At 41.6% G+C, this 10,555-nt stretch overlaps 1 protein-coding gene across 1 annotated transcript; it reads right to left on the minus strand.

The window, feature by feature from the left end:
- Nucleotides 1–446: 446 nt before the first annotated feature.
- Nucleotides 447–8,065, minus strand: Cdc26 (cell division cycle 26). Its single transcript, XM_051187912.1, has 2 exons — nucleotides 7,947–8,065; nucleotides 447–877 (listed from the first exon to the last, which is right to left on the minus strand). The coding sequence occupies exons 1-2, from the start codon at nucleotides 8,025–8,027 to the stop codon at nucleotides 701–703; spliced, it is 258 nt and encodes an 85-aa protein (XP_051043869.1). The 5' UTR covers nucleotides 8,028–8,065; the 3' UTR covers nucleotides 447–700.
- Nucleotides 8,066–10,555: the final 2,490 nt, after the last annotated feature.

Below are 10,555 nucleotides of genomic sequence, written 5' to 3' on the forward strand. Positions count from 1 at the left end.
TTGGAAAAAGCCTTCCTGTAAGTGGATTTGACTGACAGTTTGTTCATTAGAATCCAATCTCCATGAGGGTAGGAGTTTTGTTTTGTTTGATTTGTTTTTTGTTTTGGGGTTTTTGTTTGCTTATTTGTTTGTTTTTGACATTTTGAGACAAGATTTCACTCTGTAGCCCAGACTAGCCTCCAATTCATAAGACTCAGCCTTCCAAATGCTGTGTTACAGCCATGAGCACATTCATCTGGGATCTCTGTTGCTTCCAGGATGGTCAGCAGTCACCAAATACTGAATAAACAAGTGAAGGGAAAGTCCAGGGCATCAACTCCAAGTGTCCGGGTTTGGGATCATTTTGTAAAGACAAGGACAATGGCACCATCAACTCTGGTGGCATTTACCTCTCAGAGCTGGGGACTTCATTGCTACTACCTTTAGGGATGTCTCACATTCTTCCAAAAAATATATTTATTTTTAAAAACAAAAATCAGGTAAGCTTTCCACAGTCCAATTTTCCAGAAACAAGCCAGAATTTGGCTTCTATCTTACCAGAAAAGTTGAACAGCAGTAATTTCATGCAGACATTATTTCTCCCTGCAGGAGACAGAAAACATTCTGCTTCGTTGTACACACTTAATTCTCTAAATCTGTTCTGTATTTCTGCCATCATTTTATTCCATTCCAGAGGTCTGGCATGCGAGAGAATCCATCTCTAAAACTCTAAGTTTCCAAACTGAGATGAGCGGTTGTTTGGCTTAGGTTGAGGTTTATAACCAATGCGATCATTAATCATTTGTTCACGGCTCTTGGGGTCACTGCTGAGCCCAGCAGCCCCTTCTCCATCACTGGTTCCTGCACCTTCCACATCTTCCTTCTGTTTCTTACGGGTCTGAAAGTATATATATATATAAAAAAAAAAATTAGGAAAAACATTCTTTCAATTAATAAATGTTTAGCTAGCATTTACCATGTGATAGGTATTGGGTAAGGGGCAGAGGTAGGGGCTAATAAAAAACAAATTGATATCCCAAGTTTAGAATAGTTACAAAAAGGATACAGGCATGCAACCTTAGAAAATGTAACTGTCTTCCAGGATAATCACTGTCTAGAAGGCAATGGGCATGGAGACTATTAATTATATACATGGCAAGTTCAAGGCTATAATGGGGAAGTCCACAATGCCAAAGAGACACAAAAAGAGGGGTGAGGAATTTAGGGTACAATACAAAGGCCCAGCAGGAAGCTAGAGTTGGAGATAGTGGATACAGTGCAACAAGAGGTGTTTCAAGCAAACTATTTTTAATGAGAACAAGTGAAAAATGACATAACTAGTAGTCACCAAAACCCACAGTCTTGATGGACATGGTGGCGCATGCCTTTAGTCCCAGCACTATGGGAGACAGGCAAGTGAATCTCTGGAATTCTAAAGAGTGAGTTCCAGGAAAGCCAGGGTGGTTACACAGAGAAACCCTGTCTCATAAAATAAAAAAATAAACCTACAGTCTGTCTGGCTCCAGACAACTATGGTAACACAAGATGAGATGGTGCTACCTGAGGTAGGTCTCAGTTTGGGAGTTTCCTTCTGGCTTTTAAATTTTGTAAATTAATTACCTGTTTATTGATGATGCTAGGGACTGAACCCAAGGCCTCATGCATGGTAGACAAGCAATCTACCACCAAACAATATCCCAGCCCCTGTTTTGTTTTTCTTTTGTTTTGAATTTTTTGGAAAACTTCCTGTGTTCTTGATACCACTACTGCAACTCACAAGCAATAGACCTAATGCAATGAAAAGAAAATCTATCACAGATAGATGGCTTTGGGTGTCAATGTAGCTGCCCCACATTGCATCAACAGTTGCTACACTTGTGTCCTCCTGAACGAGAAGGGTTTCCTACTTCCACTGCAGAAAACTTTCTGATATGGATGTTACTCCCTCTGTGGCTACTTTCCTAAAGTTTCTTTAAGGCATTGGCTGGACTATCCCTAAGTAACCTATAGCTTTCCTGACAACTCTTTCCTAAGAAGGGAAGCCCTTCTCTGCTGTGTTTAGAACACTGCTGCTGGGCTATTGCGAGTTCAAAGCCAGCCTGGCCTACATGGTGAAACAAGAATTATGTTATAGTTCCACCACCGCAAGTGCCTGAGTTTCCTACACTAAAACCACTTACTTCATGGGTGTAGATTTGACTGACTTCCAAAGCCATGATAGTTCTCACCACCACTGTAATCCTTTATACCATTGCCGAATTCCCTTCACTGTAGCCACCATCTATTCAGCCACTGCCATATCTACCTGAGGGTCCACAGCCTGAGCCTGTTTACAGATCTATGCAGCTACCACAGCCTGCTTCATAACAACCTGTGCTGCTACCACCCCATCACTGTAGCTTTGCCTTCTACCTACATTGCCACCATGACTAAAGCTATTTCCAGCATTTCCAAAGTTTTCTTCACACACTAAAAAAAGTCACCAGATCCACCCCTGCCCCTGGCCTCCTTGTTAGCCAGTAGATACCCTCTTGTTAAAAAAGGGCCTTTTCCATGTCAAAATGATACCAATGAATACTGTTATATCTGAATCAACTGTATGATAATTGGCACAAGTTACAAGGACAAATCCTCTCTATTCCACTGTTTTTACAACTACTTTCAATCTTGCTGAAGAGTTCAAAGCAGTCTCTTAAAGTATATACTTCTGAATATTTTTTTACTATCACCAATAAAAATCTTCTTCAAGCTGATGTGCACAACGTGTCCTCTCCAGAAAGGGCTCTTTGGTTCCACTCTGCCTGTCAACCTTGTGCAGATGAGCAAACACTGATCTATCTGACAATACCATGGTCCATGAACACTTTGTTTAGGGCTTTCTTGAGACCGGACAATTTGTGAGTAAGCCCCACTTTCCAAACATTCTCTTATACTCTTATCTGTACCTTCAATGCTTAGGTCAATACAGTTTAACCAATCAAGACTTTGGTCCCTCTGATTCACAGCCTCCTGTGGTGGCAACAAAGGCTGCAGTCAGGCCATAGGAGACCAGACTGACTTTACAGCCATTTGGAGACTGGACTAAGGACTTTCATAAAAGAGGTCCTGTTCTAAGTCACAATTGACTACAGATTCCCAAAGCCACCACTCCCTGACTATAAAAATGGCATTAGATGATAATAAGTCTAAAAATGATAGATGTTCTATCTACAGTTTTTTTCTGAAGGCACAGCTCAGCTACTCTGATCACTGAAATTATGATGGTAATTCTACCACCTACTGGTGAACTGTGACTCCTCAAATCCCAGCACCAATGAATTATAGTCTATCAAATAAGGCTGGGATGAGGATCCCTTTTCCAAAATGCTTGGGACCCAAAGTATTTAAGGTTAATTCCCCCCCCCCAGACTTTGGAAAGTTATGCCTTGGCTGTAGAGATCCAGCATTGCTAAGCTAAAAATCCAAAACCTAAAATGCCCCAAACATGAAATTTCCTATTGTTACCTTTTACATAACAATATAAAGAATTTGGCCAGTAAAATGGCTACACAAGCCTAACAATCTGAGTTCAATCCCCAGAACCCATGATGTTTAAAAACTAAATAATAAAACAAAACGGGATGTGGTGGTGGACAGTGTAACCCCAGCACTCCTCACAGCAAGCTAGGGGGCAGGGACAGTCTAGAAGCTCACAGGCAAGCTAGCCGGAAGTATACAACAGAAACAGGAAGGGGAAGGAAGGCAGAAAAAGAAGTGACATTAAGAAATTCACCCCCCAGATATCTTTATAAAAACTACCTCTAAGAAGCAAAGGAATCCCTGAGAATACTCAACTGGAATGAAGTCATTTTAAAATTTTCATGTTATGAACAACTACAGGCTGTTCCAGAGGTGTAAATAACTTTAGTAAAAACTGGAATAGCAAGGAGTAGAGACGGAAAGATGACTCAGCACTTAAGACCTGGGTTCAGTTCCCAGCACCCACAGGGCAGGTCACAACCACCTGTAACTCCAGTTCCAGGGGCTCTGGTGCCCCCTTCTGGCCTCCACTGCACACATACGAGGACATAAGTTGTCAAAACATTCATAAAGATTTTTTTTTTTTAAATAAAGACCAGGGCTAGGCATGACGGCACAAGCCTTTAATTCCAGCACTCAGAAGACAAAAGCGGGGAATCTTTGTAAGTTCAAGGCCAGCCTGGTCTACAGAGGGAGTTTTAGGTTAGCCAGGGCTACACAAACCCTGTCTTGAAAAACCAAACAAACAAAAACAGATAGACAGACCAGAGCCAGGCATAGGAAGAAATGCACAATTACAATGTTAATACTTGAGAGGCAGGGGCAGGAGAAGTTGGGACAGCCTGAGCTATTTATTTGAACCAGAGAAGGAGGAAAAGAGGAAAACCCACTGTTTCTGTTTTCATTTTAACTCATTCTAAGAGTGTCCCCCCTTTCAAAGCTGCTTGAAAGGACACCAAACTACTTCCTTTAGTGGGAAGGCTCACTTAACAATGAGCTGATACTGCCAGCATTGTGATTCATTACAACTGAATTTAAACAATTCTTGAAACTCATCCTTTGCAGAACTGAAGATGAATGCCTATAATCCCAGCACTCAGGAGTCTAAGGCACAAGATCACAATGAGTTCCAGGCCAACCTGGGTTACACAAGGAGACCCTGCCTCAAAAACACAAAAGAGAGTAAAACCTCATCCTTACCAATATTAATTCACCCCCGACCCCCCAGACAGGATTTCTCATTGTAGCTTTGTAGACCAGGCTGGCCTCGAACTTACAGAGACCCACCCATCTCTGCCTCCCAAGTACTGGGACTAAAGGCATGTGCTGCTGCCACCACCACCTGGCTTCCGATATGAATTCTTAAACAGCAAAAAAGAATGGGACTGGCAAGACAGCTCTGTGAGTAAAGATACTTGCTTGCCAAGCTCTGAATTAAATCCTAGGAATAATCATGGTGAAAGAGGGGAAATAACTCCTGCATGTAATGCTCTAGCCACATGGAGCCACAGCATGCTCCATGGCATGAGGACACTCTCATACACACATGCTGTGGAATACTCCCTTTGTACACTGTAAAGATTTGTCACTCAAACTGGTTTAATAACATCCTGATTAGCTGGTGGCCAGGCAAAAAGTATAGGTGGGTCAGTCAGCCAAACTGAGAATGCTGGGAGGAAAAAGGGTGGAGTCAGGCAGCCCCCAAGAAAGCAGGACATGCAGAAAATGAGGTAACAACCCATGAGCCACATGGCAAAGCATAAATATGAAATATGAGTTAATTTAAATGTAAGTTAGGTAGTAACAAGCCTGAGCTATACTGGCCATACATTTATAATTAATATTAAACCTCTGTATCAGTTACTGGGGAACTGGTAGGCAGGACAGACACTTCCACCAACATACACACACAAACACAGAGAGGAAAGAGACAGAGACAGAGAGCAAAAACTGATGATACTTTATAAGTATTACAGTTACTGGAATGAAGAGCAAGAGAAACCTAAGTTGTCCGTCTTCATATGAATGATGTAAAGCCAATAATGCAGGGTACATGCAAGATGTAATGTCCTCTGCCATGTAAAGTACCTCCTAGAGCAGCAAATGCAAATAGGCTTGTAGGGAGCCCTTGTCTGGTCTGGGAAGAGTCCAGAGTTTAATATACTAATCCTTGCCTTCAAGGAGCTTCTGGCCCAGCTGAAGAAAACAGACCATCAGAGAGTTAAAACAGAGAGTGGTGGCACCTACAAGAGGTAGACATGGGGTGGTGAGTGAACTTAATCCAGCTGGGGGCTGGAAGGGGCCAAGTCAAGATGAGGAATTGGCCTGATGAAGTGGCAAGGCACATTAAGCACTGAGATTAAAGACAACTTGGCAGATAAGGTAGGGAAATGAGCAAGGACCAGGTCATATACCATAATTAGGAAGCTTCTGTTGTGCCTGGTCCCGCCACCACCCTTCAGCCCCAAATAAACACATTGATGCTTATATTAAGTATAAACTGCTTGGCCGATGGCTCAGGCTTCTAATTGGCTATCTTTCTCTCTCTCTCCTTCTCTCTCTCTCTCTCTCTCTCTCTCTCAGTTATTAGCCCATATCTATTAATCTATGTATTGCCACAAGGCTGTGGCTTGCCCGTAATCTGGCATGTTACTCCTTCAGCCACTACATGGTGTGTGTCTCTCTCTCAAGGTTTCTTTCTGCATCCTCTCCCAGAATTCTCCTTGTCTGGTAGCCCCGCCTATACTTCCTGCCTGGCTACTGGCCAATCAGTGTTTTATTCATCAACCAATGAGAAACACATATATTCAGAAGGACATTACCCCATCACTTAGGAATTTGAACTTCATCCTAAAGGCATGGAAGAATTTATTCTTATTAATGGATATCTAATAGTGTATGGCAAAGCCAGATTTACAAATATACAGCTGCCAGGTGTGGTAGTGTTTACCTTTAACCCCAGTACTCAGGGGTCAGAGGCAAATGTTCAAGTTCAGGTCCAGCCTGGTCTGCCATGGCTACACGATAAAATCCTGTCTCAGACAAAAACAAAAAACATAAGCAGTACTCCACTGCAGATTAGATTCTAGAAATTCAGTGGTGAAGAAAATGAGTATGAAGTCTTTAATCAAAATTCCTAATGTGAAAGACTTTACAATAAACAAGCAGATGATTGCAAGGAGCAGGTGAATGTTCAGTGTGAGTATTTGTTTAATATGCACAAGGCCCTTGGTTAATCTCTAGCACTGAGAGGAGAAATAATGGTTAACTCCAAGCTATAACAAATGCTAATGGCTATGATGTTGCTCATTTGGTAAAGTGTTTGCCTAGCATGCACAAACCTGAGACCTAAGGGGAAACATAATACTATTCTGCTAAAGGAAAACAGCCATAAAATGATTCCTAATAACACACTGTTATACCCACAGATCAGTGTCTCGCTCAGCCCCATTAGAGAAGTTTCTTCTTGCACTAGATAGGAATTACCACAGAGACCCACAACTGGACAATGTGTAGAAAGTGGAAGACTTTGGAGCACTCAGTCCTAAACGAAATGTCTTCCTCAAACCCTTCCCCTCAAGGCTCAGGGATCTATATGGAAGAGGAGGAAGAACTAGAGGTGAAGAAGGTTGACTCCAAGGAAACATTATCATCAGACACAACTGAACTGATGCATGTATACACTCACAGAGACTGTGGCAGCACGCATAGGTTCAAGCCAGACAGGGTCTCAGCACTAAGGGAGTAGACAGACACAGGGCCCCACCCCTAACCAAGAAGCTATCTGCAATTGGCACTACTGCCAAGGGGAGAATCAGGTTTCTCCAATGTCTCTAGCGTCACTAGATATTTCACACACTCCTGAGAAGATGCCATACCTACGAGGACTTGGCCAACACAAAATGAACTCAGTGGTATTTTTGTGGACTATTTGTTTCTTGTTTGGGGGATTTGCTCTGTTGTTGAGAAAAGAACATAAAGATAGGCAAGTAAGGAGGTAGGAAGTATACAGGAGGAATTGGGGCTGGGGAAAACATGATCAAAATATATAAAAAAGGTTAATAAATAAAATAGTAACGTGCTGTCTGGGCGGTGGTGGTGCATATCATTAGTCCCAGCACTCAGGAGGCAGAGGCAGGCAGATCTCAGTGAGTTCAAAGCCAGCCTGGTCTACAGAGTGAGTTCCAGGACAGCTCCATAGCTCCATACCAAGAAACTCTGTCTCGAAAAACAAAAAAAAAAAAAAAAAAAAAAAAACTGTAAAAGGATCATTTTCTATTGTTTCGGGCCACCAAGTTCTTTGCTGTGATAGTAACAGAAAATTCATTTTTGTTTTGACATGCCTGTAAAGCATCCAAATAGATTTTAAATAAGCTGCTGGTAGAGTCTGAGATTCTGAAAGTAATTACTGTCTGAAATATCCCCTAAGAATGAAAGTGAATTCCTACTTCCAAGTCCTTTCGAATGCTCTCAAACTCTTCGATGTCATCGAGCTTGAGCTCCAGGCGTGTTGGTTTTCGTCGCAGCATACTGAAATCCACAGTAGGAGTCAGACCCAGTGAACTCGGTCTATCAAAAAACGGCAAGAAAGGAAAAACACTTCGGGTACCAAGTCTTAGCTACAAACATAAATTCGTAAACACAAACAATAAAATAAATGGAACATTAACTCATTTAGATTTCATGCACACTTCAAACCTTTAAGCATCTTTATTGCTGGGGGCTAAAGAAATGGTTCTATGGTTAAGAGCACAGTTTCAGCTCTCTGCTTATGACTGCCTGTAACTCCAGCTTCAGGGGATCAGATGCCTATGCCCACCTTGGATACCTGCAAGCATGTGCATCTACCTACATACACAAAATTAAAAATAAAATAAAATCTTTAAAAAACAAAACTCAGCAAACAGCCAGTAGAGAGTCTAAACAGCAATCTCTTCCTTCTTGCTTTCTTCCTTTCTTTCTTTCTTAAACTTTTTGAGATGCTTTATTAAAACCTGGGGAACACCACAGATAACAACAGCACAGAACCTATTCTCTGTCCAGTTATAGGTCAGAAACCAGGCCCCAGACTCAGGTCTCAAGACCCTTCCAGCTGTGAGCTCCCAATCGTGACCCCCAAAAATCACCCTAATCTCATGCTCTAATCACCTACAAAAAAATATACTAGCTAAAAGAAGTTAGCTGAGTGAAATGGCACGTAACTACAGTCCTAACTACTTGGAGAGCAGCATAGAAACATAGGGAGACCCTGCATGGGAAAAAAAAAAAAAAATAGACAAGAGACAAAAGGAAGAAAGTTGGGGAGAAGACTGGGCAAAAAAGAGCACTTCTTGCCCAAGCATGTAGATCTGAATTCAAAGCCCAACATCCACATAAGCAGCCAGGCACAGCCAGGCAATGGTAGCACACCCCTTTCATCCCATCACTTGTGAGACAGAGGAAGACAAATCTCTTAGTTTGAGGCCAGGCTGGTCTACACGGCAAGTTCTGGAACAGCCAAGGATACACAAAAACCGTCTCAAGGAAAAAAAAAAGCTAGGCATGATGTCATAGGGGCGTGTGACCTGAGCTATGGAAGCTGGGGTCTGCTGACTCTGGGGAAGCCTGGCTCTGGATTCAGTGGTGAGATCCTGTCTCAAGGAATAAGGCAGAGTGGGAAAAGCAGGACACCCAGCAAACATCCTCAGGCCTCAAAGTGTATATACCACACTCATAGTCACATACACACAAAGGAAAAGGGGAAATGGCTAACTATCTCATCTTAATTCAGCATAGTTAGGGAAAGTAGACAAGCCATACATTCAATCTGCTTTCTATAACCATTAACAGAGACCGTGACCATGCCTGGATCTTAAAACCATGGCTTAAATCTCATGAAAACCAAATTTACCAATTCACAGGATTATCCACACGATCTAATGAGGTCCTAGATGGGTAAACCATTCATTAATCAAATGCTTCTTGTGCTGACGTTTAAAGTCAGTCAGTCACTGTCGAAACCTGTGGGGAAAACAGACAACAGGCTATGCCAATGTAGTAAAAAAACAGAACTCTGAGCAGAGTCCTTCAACAGCACTACAAGAACGCTTAGCCCAGGCTGGGCTGAACGGGAGTGGCTAGGGATGTGTTTGTGAATTTGAAGGGTAGGCAGATAGAGAGAGACCAATAAGGCCACAGAAATTCAAATCATTTCATATGGCAAATGAATGTGTTACCAAAGCCCATGTTTGTTTCAAAACAAAAAACTAAATGGAGCTTAGTACCCATGGAAGGTATCATCTTTATGTCCTCCACAGTACCCATAAGAAGCAAACAACAAGTTCTGGGATAAACTGCGCTATCCAAATAGAGAAAAATGAAATGAACTTTTCCTGAGTCATAGACACTGCTATTATTTTTTCTCTTTAAAAACGTTTGCTTTTTGAAAAAAAAAAAATATAATTGTTTATTGGGTGTTGGTAGGAGCACACAGCTCCCTGAATAAAGGTCAGAGGACAACCTTTGGGAGCAAATTCTCTCTTTCTACCATCAAATTTGGTACAGGCTCCTTTAGCCACTGAACCATGACACATTCCCATCCTTTGTGTTATTTTACTACAGAAGCCTTATAAAATTTGAAAAACTATTCCACTTTTGTAAAATTGAAGTAAACAGTTTAGTTAACAATATCAGCCTCCTATAAAAGTTACACATTAAATGATAACAATCTAAGTGAAAGTGCTGCTATAGTATACATACATATAAATTACTATTGTATGCAACTAGAATAAAACAAAAGAGTATGATGTATACAAATGAAGAAACATTTACCTTTCTCTCGGGAGGCTTAACACAGCCAGGGATAGATATAATCAGCACAAAACACTGACTCATGACATTTCAAATCACTTTACTCTAAATCAGCTACTACCTTCTGAAACTACAGCCCTAAGTAGAGAGATGAAAGAGGAATCTAGCTCCAAAGAAAAAGGAAGAAATTCTATTTGTGTATACACAGAAAGCCTCGCCACTAGAGGGCGATAATGAGTGCGGGTTAAAATAACTGCTCTCAACCCGC

This window comes from Phodopus roborovskii, unplaced genomic scaffold (genome assembly GCF_943737965.1).
Source record: "Phodopus roborovskii unplaced genomic scaffold, PHOROB, whole genome shotgun sequence".
Taxonomy (NCBI): domain Eukaryota; kingdom Metazoa; phylum Chordata; class Mammalia; order Rodentia; family Cricetidae; genus Phodopus; species Phodopus roborovskii.

Excerpts from the sequence above, each read along its gene's own strand:
- Cdc26 (XM_051187912.1), bottom strand. The coding sequence starts at position 8,027 with ATGCTGCGACGAAAACCAACACGCCTGGAGCTCAAGCTCGATGACATC. Across the intron at positions 878-7,946 it reads GCATTCGAAAGGACTTGGAA|ACCCGTAAGAAACAGAAGGA; the intron begins GTAGGAATTCAC and ends ATATACTTTCAG.